The sequence below is a fragment of the Ochotona princeps genome, chromosome 24, assembly GCF_030435755.1.
Source record: "Ochotona princeps isolate mOchPri1 chromosome 24, mOchPri1.hap1, whole genome shotgun sequence".
Taxonomy (NCBI): Eukaryota; Metazoa; Chordata; class Mammalia; order Lagomorpha; family Ochotonidae; genus Ochotona; species Ochotona princeps.
Genome location: NC_080855.1, coordinates 24017902 through 24033838, shown reverse-complemented (window position 1 = coordinate 24033838; position 15937 = coordinate 24017902). Strand labels below are relative to the sequence as shown.

Sequence of the window (15937 nt, the reverse complement as noted above, 5' to 3'; positions counted from 1 at the left end):
AGATCACCTCCCATGACGGGAACACCCCAACAGGGTGTCGGGGGGCTCAGGATTCAGACCCGGAGGGCCCCTCTGACTTTCTGGTCTGGTTCTTCCATGTTCTGGTAGATAGGAGTGGTTGTGCCCCAAGCTGTCCTGCGGCCCTCTGGTTGCTAGGGGCTGCCTGGGGGCTTGTGGGAAGGCTTCTGCACTCAAGCTGTGGGTATGGGGCCCACAGCTCACTGGGCCAGGGCCCTCTTTCTGGACTGGAAAGTGTCCTGCCTCTCCGGCTGTGGTGGGGCTGGCAGGCCCATGACGTGGCTTGTAAGGAGACTTTGTGAGCTGAGGTCTGGGAGTGTCTGGGAGTGCCTGGGATGGAAGCAGTCAGGGAGGTGTGGAAGGGGCAGGCTGGGGTGTGGGTGGGCGGCTGGGCTGCAGCTGTGCCCCTGCCTTCCAGGATCTGCCCTCGTTCACCCAGAACGTGCACAGGCTGGTCAACGACCTGCGCTACTACCGACTCTGCAACCACAGCCTGCCCCCCGGCACCGTGAAGCTCTAGGGTCAGCCCTGAGTGCGCATGCGTGCGCCGCCTGCACCACCTCACCTTCACCTTCACCACGGAGAGCGCCCAGACAAGTCGCACCGCCCCACGGTTCTCACACTCTCCTCCTGCCAATGCCCAGCGCAGCTGGCTGCAGGCCCCCTCGGAGTGCTGGCTGGAGTTTCCAGGGTGCTTGGAAGAGGCGGAGGGTCACGTGATGAGGAGCAGGGAGCCTCTGGGAATCCCCCGGGGGTCCAGCAGATCGTGCACTTGGCAGTCAAGGAGCAGAGCCGCCAAGGACAGTCTAGGACAGTGCCACCTTCTCACCATTCCACTTCCTGGCCTGGGAGAGACGGATGCCAGCTGGAGCTGTTGGACTCTTCTGTCAGCCCCCTCCCCCAAATGCCTTGAAATCTCTGCTGTTTGTCAGAGATGTGCAGAGACTCGTGTTTTTGTTCTTGTTTTCTCATCATTCCATTGTGATACTAAGAAACTAAGAGGCTTAATGAAAAATAAAAGGCTTATGTTGTTGTTATAAACCTGCTGCTCCAGGGGCTTCTTTCCATTCGGCACCCTGGTGTTGGGGGCTGAGGCCCAGCCTGTGTCTTGGGCAAGAGCCCAAGGAGGTGACTTGTCTGGGGCCCGGCTGCCCGCCTCTGCTGCAGGACGCCCCTGAGCCCTGGGTAGGGAGTGGGCCTCCGGGACACTCAGCCCATGGGGGAGCAAAGGGTGGAGTCCAGGCCCTCCTGACTCCCATGCCTGCTTCTTCCTTCCCCAGGATGCCCAGCCAGGCGTCTCCCTCAGGGGCCTGAAGGCTCTGGGGACGTGAGCACCTGAGGGTTGAGGTTGGAATGGCAAGGAGCAGGGGCAGCCCCATGAGGGGTGAGGGTGCTGTAGAGCTCCTTGGCACGTGTGAGTGCTAGGGCCTGGCCCGGTCAACCGTGTGTGGGACAGGTCATGTGTCCTTAACTTGGTGGAGTAAAGGCAGCTGTGTCTGCTGTCCAGTGGTCAGATGGGTGGAACATAGCACCTCATAGGAAGCACGTGCTTCCCGGAAGTGAGGGGGCTTCCTGAGAAAAAGGAGACAGTGGCTGTGGTCAGAGTAGGCGAGGAGGGAGTTGGGGGCTGACAGCTGCTGGTGATGGGGTGTGTAAGCATCGCTGCTGGGCTTGTAGGAAGGAATCACCATCCGTTATTCCTATGTCTCAAGACCACCTCCCCCACCTTCTGGCCAAAACAGGCAGTGGGGGCACACTGTCTGTGGTGAGACTGTTGGTCTGGAGTGGAGGGGATCACCACCACTGCCTGGTCTGGCTGATCAGTTTGCCTGTGAACCCCACCCTTGGACTTGGGCAGAGGAGAGAAGGCTGTGGGAATGGGAGTGGCTCTGTTTATTTCAAAGAGCTGCAGGGAGGAAGAGACGGTCTCTTCCATCTACTGGTTCACTCCTCAGGTGGCCGCAGTGGCTGGAGCTGAGCTCTTGGGCTATCTTTGCCTTCCCAGGAGCATTAGCAGAAAGCTGGTTGGGAAGTGGAGCAGCTGGGACTGGAGCCAGTGCTCATGGGATGCTGGTGGTGTAGGCTTAATCCCCTGTGCTGGCCCCAGGAATATGACTTTTAAGGCCAGGTGGCGTCTTGGTCTATAGACCTGCCATCATTGGTTTACAGCTTCGCTTCATTAATCAAATTCTGCTACTACTCAGGTGACCCCCTTGGAACACTCTTCCCCACAGCAGGGTCTCTAAGGCATCATCACATGGCTGCCCTCCATTCCCAGGTGCTGATAGAGTTTGACAGCAAGGAGTAGCCCCTTGTCACCCCTCCCCTGCAGACACATGAGGGAAGAAAGAATAAAACGCTGAAACATGTCCCCCCTACCTTCCTCCATACCCGAGCCTCCCAACCCTAATCAGAGGCCCACATGGGTGTGCATCCTTCTTAACTATGTAAGCAATATCAGAAAACAAACAAGCAAAAACTAATTCCAATGGAAAAGTAAGTAGAGAATAAGGTCAATTTCAAGAGATGCTAAAAGATACTCAAACTCCCTAATAAAATTTTTAAAATTTCAAAAAGCAAATTCAAGTGCTGCTGCCATGGGTACCACCTGAAGGGGGCTAGGTTTCCTTCCAAGGGCCAGAGTCCAGCCAGGTGAAGGTCCCAGGCCCCACCTGGCCCCCGGAGGCCTGACACAGCCAAGTATTTTGACAACAGGTTAGATTCTTTTAAAAAAAAAATAATAGGGGCCCGGCACCATGGCCTAGCGGCTAGAGTCCTCGCCTTGGAAGCCCCGGGATCCCATATGGGTGCCGGTTCTAATCCCGGCAGCTCCACTTCCCATCCAGCTCCCTGCTTGTGGCCTGGGAAAGCAGTCGAGGGCGGCCCAGAGCAATGGGACACTGCACCGGTGTGGGAGACCCTGAAGAGGCTCCTGGTTCCTGGCTTCAGATCGCCGCGCACCGGCCCGTTGCGGCTCACTTGGGGAGTGAATCATAGGATGGAAGATCTTCCTCTCTGTCTGTCCTCCTCTCTATATGTATCTGACTGTAATAAAATAAATAAATCTTTAAAAAATAATAATAAATACGGTGAACTCTGCTTATTTTTTCCCTTCTTTTGTTGGCGAAATAGCACGCATTCTTTGCAGATGAACAAGAGCATCATGGGCGGCCCCCCCCCCAGTCCTTTAATATAACATCTCCACAGGTAGCCAGCTTCACTGGGCATCGAGCTGTTCAAACACCTGTCCTTCAGTGGGCAGGAGATCACGGAGTGGGTGGGCATGGCAGAGGCTTCTGCTGGCACCTCGGGGTGTGTCTCAGGGTGCCTGAGACCCCCTGCTGTTGCCTGGGGCCAGAGCAGACCAAGGTGTGGGCGGCGGCGGAAGGGGAGAGCTGGGGAGTGCCCAGCCCTGCTTGGAATCAGGCTGTCTGGGTCTGTTTGCAAGTGAATGGGGTGAGGCAGTCCTGGGCAGGGTGGGGAGGGGGTAATGCCCTGGCAAGGGGTACGATCAGGGAGGTTTATCTGTAGACAGGATATAGTTTTCACTAGGAGCTGGCTGTGCCAGCCTGTCTGACCTTGTGCGCTCAGCATGGCTCGGGGACACGTCTCACTGGGGTGTCACCAAATGCTGGTACAGATTCCGGATTGAAACCCGGGCTGCAGGCACAGGTAATGTTGGTGCTGCCCAATAGGGAGCAAGAAGAGGATTGGAAGGGTTCTTGGTGTTCTGTAGGCAAACATACAGCTGTGTGTGTGTGTGCACACATATGTGTGTATGATGATAGTACTTGGCACAATGGGCTCTGTGCTCCGAGTTAATCCAGGGGCATACAAATGTACCTGTTTCCGTAAACGATCTCATTTTGGTGCGGAGTCCCAAGGATGGGAAAACCTCATTCTTAAAAACATCAGCTGGCTAAACAAAAGTCCTTCGCTCCAGAGTTATTCATTCCTTATTTTTTACAACATATGGAAGTTCCTTTTTTTTTTTTTTTCAAAAGAGAGCGAGAGCTTCTGTCTGCTGAGTCTCCTGTGTGGGTGGTAGGAATTCAACGGCCTGGCCCATCCTCTGCTGCTTTCCCGGGCTCATGAACAGGCAGCTGCGTGGGAAGCAGAGCAGCCAGGACTTGAACCGGCACTCTCCAGTGTGAGAGGTTGTGTGCATCCCAAATGGTAGCTTAACCCACTGCACCACAATGCCTGCCGACCCCCCAAAGGTAAACGTACCAAATGCCACATTACCCCATCAAGACGTACAGTTACTCTGTCAGTTACAAAAAAGTTGAGATGGGTGTTTAGTTGGTAGTGAAGACAGCTGCATGCTGGAGTGCCTGAGTATGAGTCCCAGCCCTGGCGCCCTCTAGTGCCAGCGTCCTGCTAATGCAGGCCTGGGAAGCAGTAGGAATGGCTCAAGGATTGGATATGGGAGACCTGGATTGAGTTTTTGACTTCCAGCTTTGGCCCTGGCCCACTCATGGCCATTATGGGCAATTGGGAAGTGAACTAGCAGATGGAAGATCTCTCTCACACAGGAATTCTTCATTTGGGTTATTTCAATCTGTCTTTAAAAAAAAAAATAGATAACGGGTCCAGCGTGGTAGCCTAGAGGCTAAAGTCCTCGCCTTGAACGTGCCAGGATCCCATATGACCACCAGTTCTAATCCCAGTGGCCCCGCTTCCCATCCAACTCCATGCTTGTGGCTGGGAAAGCAGTCGAGGATGGCCCAAAGTCTTGGGGCCCTGCACCTGTGTGGAAGACCTGGAAGAAGCTCCTGGCTCCTGGCTTCAGATTGGCGCAGCTCCAGCCATTTCAGCCACTTGGGGAGTGAATCATCGGTTGGAGGATCTTTCTGTCTCTCCTCCTCTCTGTTTATCTGACTTTCCAATAAAAATGGAATAAATCTTTAAAAAAATAAATAAATAATCAGCAGTAGGGCTAGGGGATCAATAGCATGGCTCTTATCCAGCCACCTGAGTTATGCTTTGGCTTAGGCAAATGTAAGCATTGCCATAACTACCGACTAATAGAAAGTCAATTTAATTCCAAGATGCATAAAATTCAAAGTGAAAGTGGAGGGAACAGCAGCCTGATTAGCTCCCAGCAGGGGCCCTGCTATTGGCCGACAGGAAGGCTGCAAGGCGTCTCAGACACAGGGGCTGTGAGAAGCAGAAGTGCCTGGAATCTAGTGATGTCACCATGTTTCAGCCAATCACAGCAGGAATATTCAGAAACATAGAAATAGGTGTAGTTGTATACATACCGAGCAAGATTTTCAGTGTGAAAGAAAAAGCATGTAAGAGGGAAACTAAGGCTGGTACTGTGGCTTGCAGCACCAGCATCCTATATGGATGCCTGTTCGTATCCCGGCTGCCCCTCTTCCCGTCCAGCTCCCTGCTGGTGGCCTGGGGAAGCAGCAGAGCATGGGTCAAGTCCTTGGGCCCCTGCACCTGCATGGGAGATCAAGAAGAAACTCCTAGCTCCAGGTTTCAGATCAGCTCAGCACCAGCCGTTGTGGCCATTTGTGAGATCAGAAGAGATCGGGCGCGTTCAGGGTGGTATGGCCGTAGACTATTGTGGCCATTTGTTAGAGAAGAGCGACCCAGCACATGGAGGATCTCTATCTCTCCTCTCTCTGTTACTCTTCCTTTCAAGTATAAATAAATAAGTAAAAATATTTGAAAAAGAATCAGATGAAAAGAGATTAGAGTATTCTTGCCTGCTCTGTTGGGGACAGCAGTGGCAGTTTGGGATCTGGGTTCCATTTTGGCTTCTTCTGCCCTGGCCCCTCAGCTCACCCCCATCTGCCCCTAGTGGCGTCCAGTCCTGGGGTCAGGCCACCTGGTAGAAATAGAACTTCCTACGGTCCTTGAGGCGGGAAGACAACAGCTCTCTCAGGTTTGCAAATAGACCTGGAGCAGCGGTCCGGAAGTGTGCCCTAGATGCCCTTGGAGACATGGCAGCCTCTCCTGCAGCTGCCCTGGGTGCCTCTCCCCTCCATGGTCCCATCACAGGGATCTGCTCCTAACGAGCTTATCTGAAGCAGCTTTGTTTTCTGGGCACCGACAAGCCATATATCCCTTCATCAAAGTTTCATGGCTCAATTTAGTGCGGATGCCGGGTCACCCTGGCTGCTCTCGCGCTGCTTTCCAAAGCTGCTTCTGACTGCTGGGCCTAGGAAGGTTTGAGATCATGCCCCTAGCCCCAAGATGGGCCAAGGAGGGCACCCCCTTTCCCCCTTTCCCCCAGAAGGCCTGGGTGCCACCGCCTCCTTGTGGACTGCAGAGCAGATCCTGGAAAGGAGGGGTGGGACTACTGCTCGAATTAGACTGTGATTTGCTTGGACTCTCAGCGTGGCAGTGTTGGGAGGTGGTGGCCCTTTAAGAGGCACAGCTCAATAGAATGATGAGGGACTCTTGTCTGGCCCTTGGGGGACGATTGTCTGGCCCTTGGGGGACGGTTGTTATGCCAGAGTGAGCCTGCCCCGTGAATTGCTCCTCAGTTCCCTACAGCTCCATGGGGTCCCTCCCTCTTGCGTCCGTGATGCCAGCTGCCACAAAGGAGGGCCAGCCAGGGGCACCCTAGGAAGAGTCAACGTCATGCTGTTTGCACTTTCTGTTTCCAAAATCTGCGAGCGTCTTTGTAAGTCTGCCAGCCTCGGGCCTTTCATGACAGTAACAAGAAACCCACGGAGAGAACCTCCCAGAATCCTGAGACACCATGGCTGCTGCAGCCACCAAGTCCCACATCAGCAGATAACAGTTACAGCCACCTCTGTCACGGTCTAGCTGGGGAGTTGGAGTTTGGAGAGGGACCCATGCGCAGCTCTGAAAGGTGGGTGAGCCAATCAGAACATCATGTTATCCCCTCGTGTAGAGGGAGAGGTCAGGGACCTTCTGCTGCGGCTTCCAAGGAAGAGAAAGCCCTGCACTGTGAGACGGAGATGTTGTGGTGTAGGATGTGAGGGCTGGTACCATGGCGGTCATTTTGTAGCATGTGGACTTCCACGTGGGGCCAGGAGATGAAGAAATGGAGCTAGCGCTGAAGGAATAAACCAGAGGGTGGGGCAGGGGGAGGAAGTCCTTGTTGGGCCTGGGCTGCTGGAGCGAACAATATGGGAAGCCAGCTCTTGCCCAGCCTAAGCTGTTCAATTGTGTCAGCCAGTGACTGCCGTGTTGGTGGTTTGCTCCTTCCCTACGTGATGTGCCTCCCTCCCAGGACACGGTAGGGGTGGAGTTGCAAAGTTTGTTTCAAGAAGTTGGGGCCTGTGTGAGCATGAACGTGTGCTAAGAATTGGACATGCGACTGTTACAACACTAGAAATACTCAGACTCCTTGGGAGACTCACTCAGGAATACACCACGGCTCTTGGGACTCAGTGGAAACCTCTGGACTTTCCTCGGTGACCCCTACCTGCAGGAGGGGACTGCAGGAGGCTGCAGTCCCCTCACCTGTCAGGCTGGTACCCTAACAGCACGTTCTCCATTAAGGGCCTCGTGTGCTACTCCAGTGAGGTGAGAGCTTCATCAAGGGCCCGGGGCACCCCGAAATGTGGAATCAATAGTTCATGCTAGCAGGGCTAATGACGCTGACCAGTGATCATGATACAAGTTCAAGCATAAGAACCAGGAACAGGGCCCGGTGGCGTGGCCTAGCGGCTAGAGTCCTCGCCTTGGAAGCCCCAGGATCCCATATAGGTGCCGGTTCTAATCCTGGCAGCTCCACTTCCCATCCAACTCCCTGCTTGTGGCCTGGGAAGGCAGTTGAGGACGGCCCAATGCATTGGGACCCTGCACCCGCGTGGGAGACCCAGAGGAGGTTCCAGGTTCCCGGCTTCGGATCGGCGCACACCGGCCCGTTGCGGCTCGCTTGGGGAGTGAATCATCAGACGGAAGATCTTCCTCTCTGTCTCTCCTCCTCTGTGTATATCTGGCTGTAATAAAATGAATAAATCTTTTAAAAAAAAAAAGAACCAGGAACAAAAGTAGGTATGCAATGTAATGGCAATTTCATAAAATGTGCATAGAGTTTTGCATCAAGCCATCGAATGGCCCGTTGAAATGAACATGCAGTAATTGTGGAATTGCAGGTTGGCTGCTACAGTCTTGAAACTGGCTTGTGTTTTCAGCATTTTCCGCTATCCATTACCTTTAAAGCTGTTAACAAGGAAGGAAGGGAGGGAGGAAAGCAGGAGGAAGCAGGGGAGGAAGGAGAGCCCTTAGGTGGTAAAGTTTGCATAAAGGTAGCCGCCCTGCAGAGAAGTAACTATGTGCACAGCAGGTGTAGCAAGTGGTCTCTAACAGTCCCCAGAGACCCCCGTTCCTGGCAGCCACTCCTTGGCGTACACCCTGCCCACAAAGGACAGCGCTGAGTTGTGCGAACCCCAGAATGCATTTTCCAAAGAACTAACTCATGATTTATTCTTTTAGAATCATACTGTGTTTGTTTTCATTTTATGAGAGAGAGATTTTCCAACCATTGGTTCACTCCCCAAATGGATACAGCGGCCAGAGCTGAGCTGATCCAATGCCAAGAGCCAAGAGTTTCTTCTGGGTCTCCCATGCAGGTGCAGGGTTCCAAGGCATTGGACTGTCTTCTGCTGCTTTTCCAGGCCATAAACAGGGAGCTGGATGAGAAGTGGAGCAGTTGGGACACAAACAGGAATCCATGTGGGATGCTGGTGCTAACAGGCAGAGGATTAGTCTGATGTGAATTATCTCTGGCCCCTATTTTTCCCTTTACAAATTCATTTGCCTCAGGCATTTCCTTGTAGAAGCAAGAATCTGAGTGGCAGAACCCTTGGCTGCCACTTGGTTTGGAGACAGGGAGTGATGAGGGTGATTCAAAGTGCACCTGAGCCTCCGAGGAAGTTTGTGTTCTTTTTCTTTACGAAAAAGACAAGTGCTTCCATTTGCCACTCTCTCCTGGTGAGACACCTGCCAGCCAACCTTTTGTCTTCCTCCTCTCCAGCCTCCCCACCACCACCCTATGCCTGCCCCTTCCAGGAGGAAGGTGGCATTCAAACAATACAGGAACAGGTAACTACTGCTTCTGGAGGAAACTCACATTTTGGCAAGAATTTTTGAAAGCAGATGTTGGGGTCCGTTTGCATTGTTAGGAGCTTGCTGTCACCAAAAAAAAAAAAAAAAAAAAAAAAAAAAAAGTGATGAAAATACGTCTCCTTGGAGCAACTCTCCCAGCCTGTGCACTTCAGGCACTTGAAAATAGAAAATGCTGACCAATTTCAAAAAGCCTTCTGAGAGAAATCCTTCAGGGAGCTATTTGTTAAAAATACACAACACGGATCTCTTGATCTGTTCGCCAATGAGCCTGTGATGGGCAGCTGGGCAGGTCAGATGGACGTTAGGTCAACTTCACCAGGACAGTTTCCTAGTGAGTGAATGGGATTAAAATCTGAGTATTAGGAGGAGTGGGTGCTGTGGTGTAGTAGGCTGAGCCACTGCTTGGGATGCCCACATCTCATGTTGGGGTTGAACCCCCGAGCTCTGTTTCCAATTCAGCCTCTTGCTAATGTGCCTGGGAAGGCAGTGCAGGATGGCTCAAATACAGGAGACGCTGCAACGCACGTGAGAGACCCGAAAGGAGCCCCTGGCGCCTGGCTTTGACCTGTCCCAGCTCTGCCTGGTGTGGCCATTTGGGGAGTGAACCTGTGGCTAGATCTCTCTCTCCCTCTCTCTCTCCTTTTCCCTTTGTCACTTTACCTCTCAAAGAAATACACAAATCAACCTTTAAAGAAGAAAATATGAGTAACTGGAAAATGCATCACAGTAAGTTTCATTAACTGTGAAAAACAAGGATGGAAATAACACTACGTTGAAAGAGACCCCTGCATTGCCACAATGTGTAGTGGTGTGACTCCCAGTTCTCAGGAAATAAACAAGCACATCCAATTGCAACGCTGTCAGTAAAAGCCAGAGACAATTTAAATGAATTCTGAATGTTCTGTGTTAGACGGTGAGTCAATGAGATAGAAAACATTTACAAACGGTGTTTATTTAATCTTTATATTCTCTTAAAGATTCCCTTAAAACTTTTTCATTTTCTAAAGAGAAAAAGAAGAGACTTCTTCTGTCTTCTGGTTCACCCACAAAAATACTTGCGATAGCGAGGGCTGGGTCAGGTTGAAACCAGGAGCCTAGAATTCCATCTGGGTCTCCCATGTGGGTACAGGGACCCATGCCCTCGGGCCAGCTTCTGCTGCTTTCCCAGACACATTAGCAGGGAGCGGGGTCACAAGTGGGACTAGACCCTGAACCCACACAGGGGGTGGGCAAGGGCATCCCAAACTATGTTTTAACCACTGCACCATGGCCCTGCTTCCGCACCCCCCATTTCTGTTTGCATAAGTTTTATAGACGGTTTGTCTTACTTTTGTGCATTGCTATGTAATTTGCAAATGCTTCTACCAAGTTGGGGACCTGTGATTTTAATCATGTCACTAAATTCAAGATCCCCAGCAGTGGCTTTGGTGGTGTGGATGGAAGAGAGGTCTCGCCTTGGTCCAACCGAGCCAACAGAAGGACCCGCTCTTGGCCTCTAGGGGGCAGCAGAGGGAAGCAAACAGCAGTTTTGCAAGGGACCTGCACGCTGCTTCACAGGCTTGTCCAAGACATACCCTGGAAAGCTGCTTTCTCTGCAGCCTTCGTCGCCCGCCCTCGGTGTGCTGGGGGCGTCTCCCGCCCTGTCCTGCTGCTTCAGGCCCCGGGGCTTCTCCAGCTGCGGTCTGGCGAGGATTCCGCAAGGGTCCAGTTGTAACCCTCTGACCAGCAACCCAGGTGTGCTGTTGGTGCTCTGCCTGAGGGAGTGAGTGTTCCCCCTCACCCCCCACGACCTGTAGCTGTCTCATCCCACCCAGATCTTCCCCGAACTGCCACGGTTCCCCTCCTGTCCGCACCTGCGGGTCCAGGTCCTCACGCGGGAGGGCAGCATGTGCAGCCTCACTGCGGGTCCAACGGAGCACCTGCCTGGCGGGACTGGACTCTGTCCTCAGAGAACGCAGCTGGCAGGCGAGCCAAGGTTCCTTCTCTTGACAGAGAGCTGGCTTGGGGCCTTGCTCCCCCGGCAGCCTCAGTTTCCTCATTTGTAAAGTGAACAAATGAGAAGGGAGATGACTGGTGAAGATAGCTGGATACCCCAATGTCCCTTGCCCACCCCTGTGTTACAGATGTGAGAGAGAGAATGTTCTGGATGCCAACAACTGAAGCCAGGAGCCAGGAACTCCATCCAGGTCTCCCTGGTGGGTGGCAGGGCTCAAGCACTTTCACCATCCTCTGAAGCTGAGGGTCAAGTGTTCACACTCTGATACAAGGTGTGGGCATCTTCAGCAGTGCTGCCAGGCCCCAAATCCTCACGGCTGTTTAGACCCCGGCTAGCTCCTCCCAGTGTGGCAGGTCCCTCCTCAGCGAGCCCCTGTGGTTCCCCGTCCCCATGGCATCTAGCGCCATCTGCTATCACAGAACCTGCTAGTCATCTCCTCCTTTGTGATTGACCCCCTGGTAGACCCAGCGCCAGGACTGCCACGGGCATGGATGTGGGTGGTCTTGTTCACCCCCTGCATGGCTCAGAGCTGGGGGCAGGGAGGGGGAGGGGAGGGGGCCCCTAGAAGTACTTCCTGGCCAGCCCAAGGAGCTCACACCATTGCAAAGGACAAGCTGGCTGAGCTCATGCTAATGCAACTGTTCTGACTCCTCTGGAGAATCTGCCCCGCTGGGATGTCTGTCATTGTGCAGAGCTCCAGGGACCCCTCTGTTCCCAGGGAGCCCTGTTCACTCCCCTCCCCCTCTGCCCCTCCCCCCCAGCAGCAGCCAGCAGCCCCTGCAAAGACCCCACAGGGCTTGGCTGAGGTTTCTTGGCAGCCGACATTTAGCAAGTTGGAAATCTGCCTTATTGCCTTCTTTAAAAATGGTTTTTGTCTTTTCCAGGCTGAGGGCTAAAGAACTCTTCCATCCGCTGGCTCACTTCTCGGATGCTGGTCACCCGAAGCCTAGATCTTAATCTCCATCTACAACGTGGGTGGGTGACAGGAGCACCCCCTGGTGCCAGCACCTGCTGCCTCCTGGGGCGTGCAGGAGCAGGAAGCTGGAATTAGAAGCGGAGCTGAGACTGAAGTTCAGGGTCTCCCCTGTAGGAACCCCCCAGGGTGTCTCAGCCTCTGCTGCACCCAGCGCCCACTCCTTGGCCAATCTCTTGCCACAGGAGACTGGGACATTTGGCCTTCCCAAGCCTGACTGTGAAGGTTCTGCAAATAGGAAGTGACTTAGGAAGTGCCAACTCTGAAGAAAAATAGCGAGCATAGCGCATCTGAGCTGCGATCCTTCCACACGTGCCTGTACGCCTGGAAAAGGATTCATTGCATTAGCAAGAGCGGCATGTGTTTTTCAAGGTTGCATTTTAAAGCTGCTCACTTTCCAACTGCATGAATCTGTATGTTGTCACGAACTGAACACACACGAGTGTAATCAGAACATACATATGTGAGGAGCCCCCCAGGACCTCCCAGAACCCCCCAGGGCCCCTCCCAACCCATTTGCATCCTAGATAGGTTTTGTAAAAGCAAAATGACAACAACAGCAAAAACCAAACAAACAATAATAACGACAAAACCAGTTTGGGGCCTTAATTGCAGGTCCTCAAGTTCACATGTCCCCATGGACAGGTGGACCCACACACAGCAACATTTACTCAGGCCTGCCAAGCACAGACACAGAGAATCCCATCTCGCAAGAGAAGCAGAAAGTCGCGATTTTGCTGGGACAGGTCATGGTTCTTGAATGTTGGGCATGCATCACCGTTGAACACATGGAGGCCTTGCCCACCCAGGCCAAGAAAAATAAACTCCAAGCCAAATCTGGCCTGCAAGCTGCCAGCAGGGGGCGATCTCCAGGGCCTCCCCCAGGCTGCTGGAGGAGACCAGCAGGCCCAGAGACCACGCAGTCTATCCAAGTGATTCCCCGGCAGTTAGGGTCAGGGGAGCTGTCCACGGCCGGAGGTGGGTGCCAGGGGCTGGGAAGGCTGTATTGTGGAATCAGGGGTTCAAAGCACCCCGCAGGGTTCACAGGTGAGAACAACCAGGGTCTTCCAAGCAGAAGCCCGGCATGACCAGGAACATGGGTTTGTCTGCAGGGAGATATATTAGCAGGTGAAGCAGAGGCAAATGGGGCAGGATTCCCCTACAGCAGGTGTGCCTGGTGGGAGGTGCCGTGGGATATCTGGGAAGAGCAGGTGAACAGGAGGCCACGAGGAGGCCTTGGTCCGTGGCCAAGTGGGTTATAAGAGGAAAGAAGCAAAGCTTTGGGCCCTGAATTTCTGGGTTCCTAAACAAATCCCACCCCCTACTGATCTCTAGCCACACTCAATGATGTCACTGCTGGGAATAAAAATTCGTGGCCTCTCCAAGGGGCTCGCTGATGAGGTCCAACTCATCACAGGATGTGGTGCACTCCACGCCCTCCCATCCCTGTCCATCTCAGCAAAGAGCACCCCCACCCTGCAGGGGCTTCCCATGCCGTGTCCTTGAACACATCCTACTGGGTCTGTCTTTAAAACCATCCCGGAGCCCTCCACGGCCACTGCCAGCAGTCTGAGGTCCTGTTGTCATTTGTCCACTCTGCTTCTGTCCTGCTCTGCACAGCAGCAGCTGGGGCTGGTCATGCCCGATTGCCCCTGTGCCCACCCTCTGCAAGCTCTGGCCTCACTCAGGCAGTGCTCGGGGCCCTGTCCCCTGTGAGCCGGACCCTCCCCCATCCCTTCTCCCAACTCGGTGTCCAGTTATTGCCCCCTCCATGCGCCCATGCCCACGGCCAGGCAGGCTCCCACCCTGGGGCTTTTATACAGGCTGAACTTTGTGCCTAGAACTTACTTTCCCTGCTTAGCTCATTCACTCACTCCCCCAAGTCTTTGCTGTGAGGTCATGTTCTTGGGGAGCTCTTTCTTCTGCGTTGGTCCCTCCCTGTTTCATGTGTCTCTCTCGCTCTTACCACCTGTCCCTTCTGCCAGTAGCTCAGATGTATGTCTTGGTCACGAACGTCTGGCCTGACTTTCCCTTGGGATGCTCCCTGACAGTACTGTCCCTAGGGGCTCCTGGCCCTTAGCCTGGACATTACCATGAACGCTGACCCCATGCAATACCAGCCATGGAATCTCGCTTTGGAGCGCTGTGCCGCCTTCCTGGGAGCAGCTTGGTTCAGATGCATCCTTGGTATCAACCAGTTCTCTCAGCATCACCCTTTCTACATGGGGTTCCTGACTCTCAGAATAGTTGGGGATTCTTTGCCTCCTCCCCTGGGGCCACACAAAGGCTCTTATAAGCCAGGTCTGGGAACAAGCCCCTCTCACCCCAGGGGAGGGGTGGCATCTTTCATACTGATTCTGAACCCGGGCCCAGGTCCATCTTGCCTTAGATGTACCTGTCTTCTGGCACAGTGGCAGCAGCCGGCGGCAGCGGCGAGCAGGGCCCCACCCACAGCAGTAAGACAATTCATAATCCATAACCTTGAATTCTGCAAGGAAGGCCTGCCACTCGGCAAGCTGGGGATCGCTGGAGCAATTCTCAGCCTGGGCAGAATTCAAATTAGCTCTTGCAATCAACATGCAATTAATGGTCTCCTACCCCGGGGCTTCGGCGCCCTGCAGGCCACGCAGTGGGAAGGGAACTTGGTGGCCAGAGAGAAGAGGTAGGGTGAAGGTGTCTGCGGTCACTTCTCACCCAAGATCCTGAAAAAGATCTGAGCCGGCTCCTGATGGGATGACTAGGGGCTAGCATGCATAGCGCACCTACTACGTACAAAGTGCTCTTCACAAAATTCCTGTTTTATAGAGAAAGAATTCCAGGCTCAGAGAGGGTGAGCGATTTCTGCAAAGCCACACAGCCGGTGCAGCCCCCAGATCTGGCTGATCTCAAAGTCTGACAGTTCTAGGTCGCCAGCCCCTGCAGTGGTGCTTACTGGAGTTTTGTACTTGAAGTCACGGGACCTCCGGTGAGGTCAGCCTGCAAGGGGGAGACCCTACCTGCAGAACCCAACACCCACCACTGACCATGCAGGGGCAGCTTGCGGCCACCCTGCCTGCTGCTCTGAGCCATGACAAGGAGTCGATGACTGTTCCTCAGGGAGCAGACAGGCCTTGAAACTCTACAACCCTGTCTTCCTCCTAGGTATCTCTTTTGGCGGCAGCCTCAGTTCCCTTCCAGCCAGCCGGCTGGCAATAGGGGAGGCCCTGTGGCTCGGACCCTTTGGGGAACTTTCTGGGGACGCGGCCTGAGCCCCTCGTGCTGGCACAGCGGGGTGGGGTGGGGTGAAGGATTTGCTGACGGCCCACGCCCCTACCAGGGAGCCTCAACAGGCTCTGTCCTTATTCCCGCACGCGCAGAGCTCCAACCTGTGTGAAACGCCGCGGTGTCCCTTTTCCCAGCTAGCCTGGGACTTGGGATTTTTAAAATCGTGGCTTTTCAGGTTCTGCGTCTCTTTGGCGGCGGCGGCGGTGGTGGTGTTGGGGGGACGTCCCCCTCCCCTGCTAGGCTTCCGCCAGCGCCCGGCCTGGGGCGCCCCCCTCTCCCCGCGCGGGCGCCGGAACAGTGTCGCCGGCCGCCTGCAGGTGTCTCCCCACGGAGGGGCGCGCGTCTCTGCGCCTTGGCCGCTGCCAGGCGCCAGCGGCTTCTAGCTGGAGGTGCACTCGCGCTCCGGGCTCCGGGCGCGCAGGAACCGCTCCGCGTCCGCTGCCCGCGCCGCTCGTCCCTTTCCACCCCATCCCTACTCCCTTACCCCGCGCGCCTCCCCTCGCCGCCGCCGCCGCTCGGCGCCCCCTGCGCCCGTCGCGCCCCCGCCCGGGGAGGGGGGCCATGGGCCCGCGCCGCGTCCGCCGCCGCCGCCGCCGATCGCAGGGGCCCCAGCCCCGGGGCGC

General features: G+C 54.6%; 1 protein-coding gene across 2 annotated transcripts in view; it reads left to right on the top strand.

Moving 5' to 3' along the window:
* Nucleotides 1-1059, top strand: part of XPO6 (exportin 6) — a 108889-nt gene extending 107830 nt beyond the window's left edge. For both annotated transcript variants that reach the window (XM_004586837.2, XM_004586836.2), the window contains exon 24: nucleotides 437-1059. In XM_004586837.2, the coding sequence (XP_004586894.2) occupies nucleotides 437-538 (102 nt within the window). In that variant the 3' untranslated portion in view covers nucleotides 539-1059. The remainder of the gene's footprint in view (nucleotides 1-436) is intronic.
* The last annotated feature ends 14878 nt before the right edge of the window (nucleotides 1060-15937 follow it).